Source organism: Salvelinus sp. IW2-2015, unplaced genomic scaffold (assembly GCF_002910315.2).
Source record: "Salvelinus sp. IW2-2015 unplaced genomic scaffold, ASM291031v2 Un_scaffold2546, whole genome shotgun sequence".
Classification (NCBI taxonomy): domain Eukaryota; kingdom Metazoa; phylum Chordata; class Actinopteri; order Salmoniformes; family Salmonidae; genus Salvelinus; species Salvelinus sp. IW2-2015.
Window position 1 is genome coordinate 67,705 of NW_019943859.1, and position 2,245 is coordinate 69,949.

The 2,245-nt window shown below is 39.8% G+C and overlaps 1 protein-coding gene across 1 annotated transcript in view; it reads left to right on the plus strand.

Moving 5' to 3' along the window:
• Positions 1 to 1,727, plus strand: part of LOC139025355 (perforin-1-like) — a 57,479-nt gene extending 55,752 nt beyond the window's left edge. The window contains exons 2-4 of the mRNA XM_070440445.1: positions 568 to 730; positions 1,176 to 1,295; positions 1,457 to 1,727. Of these exons, the coding sequence (XP_070296546.1) occupies positions 578 to 730; positions 1,176 to 1,295; positions 1,457 to 1,588 (405 nt within the window). The 5' untranslated portion in view covers positions 568 to 577 and the 3' untranslated portion in view covers positions 1,589 to 1,727. The remainder of the gene's footprint in view (positions 1 to 567; positions 731 to 1,175; positions 1,296 to 1,456) is intronic.
• The last annotated feature ends 518 nt before the right edge of the window (positions 1,728 to 2,245 follow it).

The window sequence follows — 2,245 nt, forward strand, 5'->3', positions numbered from 1 at the left end:
TTTGTCAGGTAAACTGCAGCTCTGTCCTTCAGTGGTTTGCACAGCCTTTCCTCTACGGCGAGGCCAAGTTTTTCCTGTGTCTATGCTTGCTCAATGGCAAGCTGTGCAATCACTGAGCGCTTACTTGTCAAGGTTTTTCCCTAAGGTTTGATCAGTAACCCATGGTCCAATAGTTAGCCAGTACACTGAATGTCTAAATGTTTGAGTACACTGAATGTCTTCTCAGCCAGGTTTGCTGTCAGAACTGAATGTGTAACACCATGGGACTGACAGTTTCTATATCAAGTGTCATCTCCCTCCATCCAGGATTAAGCTAGTGTGGAAATCAAACACACTTCTGGAGAGCCAATATCTGCAATTGAATAAGAGCCTGTATTTATGCTGATTAAGGATTGTTCTTGTGTGTCTTCCATTTATTTCTCTCTATCTCTCTCTCTCTTCTTCCACTGACTAATCTCTTAACATTGATAATATATCCTGATCTTTCAACTCAATTTTTTACTCCTGTCAGAATACAGTTTGTAGTGTTAGTTTCAAGCTCTTATGGACATGTTTACTCTCTCTCAGACAGTGTACCATGGCCTCTCTCTCTCTGTCCCTGGGACTGCTGMTGCTATGCACCCTGGCTCTTGTACACTGTGACCTGAATGGCGGCCCCGTCAGGGTGCATGATATTCGTGCCTCCAACCTGAAACGATTTCTATTCATAAAACCAAGCCCTTACGTCAAGGTGAATTTATTCATTTATTTTACCTTTATTTAACCAGAACAGTCAGTTAACGAAACATTCTTATTTACAATYATGGAAAGGCAGGTGGGGTGATAAAACAGAAGAAGTACAGTAATGTTACAGACAGGACAGACATCATAACACAAAAGGACAGACACAGCCATAATCAAACAGTAAACAGTAAACAGTAGACAGTCAGCAGTCATTTGTTTGGATATCAAGTCGCGTACAGTGACGTGTCACATTGAAAATGTCAGTGCTTGTTATTTGTTAGGTGAACTAATAAACAAACAAAKAAAATAATGAATTAATTAATTATAAAATACATATACTGTTTCCTCATTCAAGTGAGCCAACTGTACATTCGCAATAATTTAGTATTTAATGCACAATATATATWTTTTTTAAGTTTAATGAAGTCTACTGACAACATTATCTTCCTCAGGTGTGGTGCGGTTCATCCTTTCATGGCAAGAGCAACACTCTGGAGAAACAAGAAAATCCCATCTGGCCCGGCCAGTTCAACTTTGCCAACATCCTTCCCAACTCTGTCCTGACGGTGGAGGTGAGTTTCCCACCTTACTATGCAAAGCGTTTTGAGCACTGGAAAAGCACTATGTAAATCCCATCAATTACTATTATGATGACGAAGATGATAATGATGAGGAGGAAGATTATTATGATTATTTTTACGATTATTGTTATTATGATGATTATTATTATTAGGTGTGGGATGATATCATCGGACTAGATCACCACATGGGAACCTGCAGAACCACCATCCGCCCAGGAACACACAGTGAGACCTGCCAGCTGAAGAGAGGCACCGTCTACTACACCTACAGCTACGGCTACTAGACGGAACAGTTTGATACACCTACAGCTACGGCTACTAGACGGAACAGTTTGATGATTAGATTGTAACCTATGACCTTTGTCACCCTTTCACTCATGTATTAATTTCCTTATAGCATTAAAAAAACGTGCTTTATAGCAAGATGGTCTCAGTCTGTCTTAATCATGTTTCTGAATTGTTTTATTATTTCTCAGAAGATGCCTTAGAAGWTGGTACACAGATGGTACACAAAAGAGATAATCAATATTTCTACTAGATTTGACATCTTATGTCAAAACTTTTTACCATTCGACATTTACCTTTTACAGTGTCACGACATGGCCCTTTTGGGTGTAAATCATGCTCACTCTCTCTCCTACCCCAGGTTGTACGACGGTCATAAATTCCTGCTAGAAACTCTCTCCCTTCACTGTCATGGAGTATGGAGGGAGAGAGACCGTGGAGAACAAAGACATTCTTCTTCCCAAAACTCCTAATCCCTAAAATTGGAGAATTAAACAATATTTATATTTTTGAGAATGTGGGAATGGTTCGTGGACACTTAAGGGACAGTCATGTTGAGTTGGTTTCATTTGGTGATCTCATGAAGGACAGGAAACACACATTCCTGTCTTTGGTTGTGTCCACTAATCAATGATGGGGTTTACATCTAAATGCTG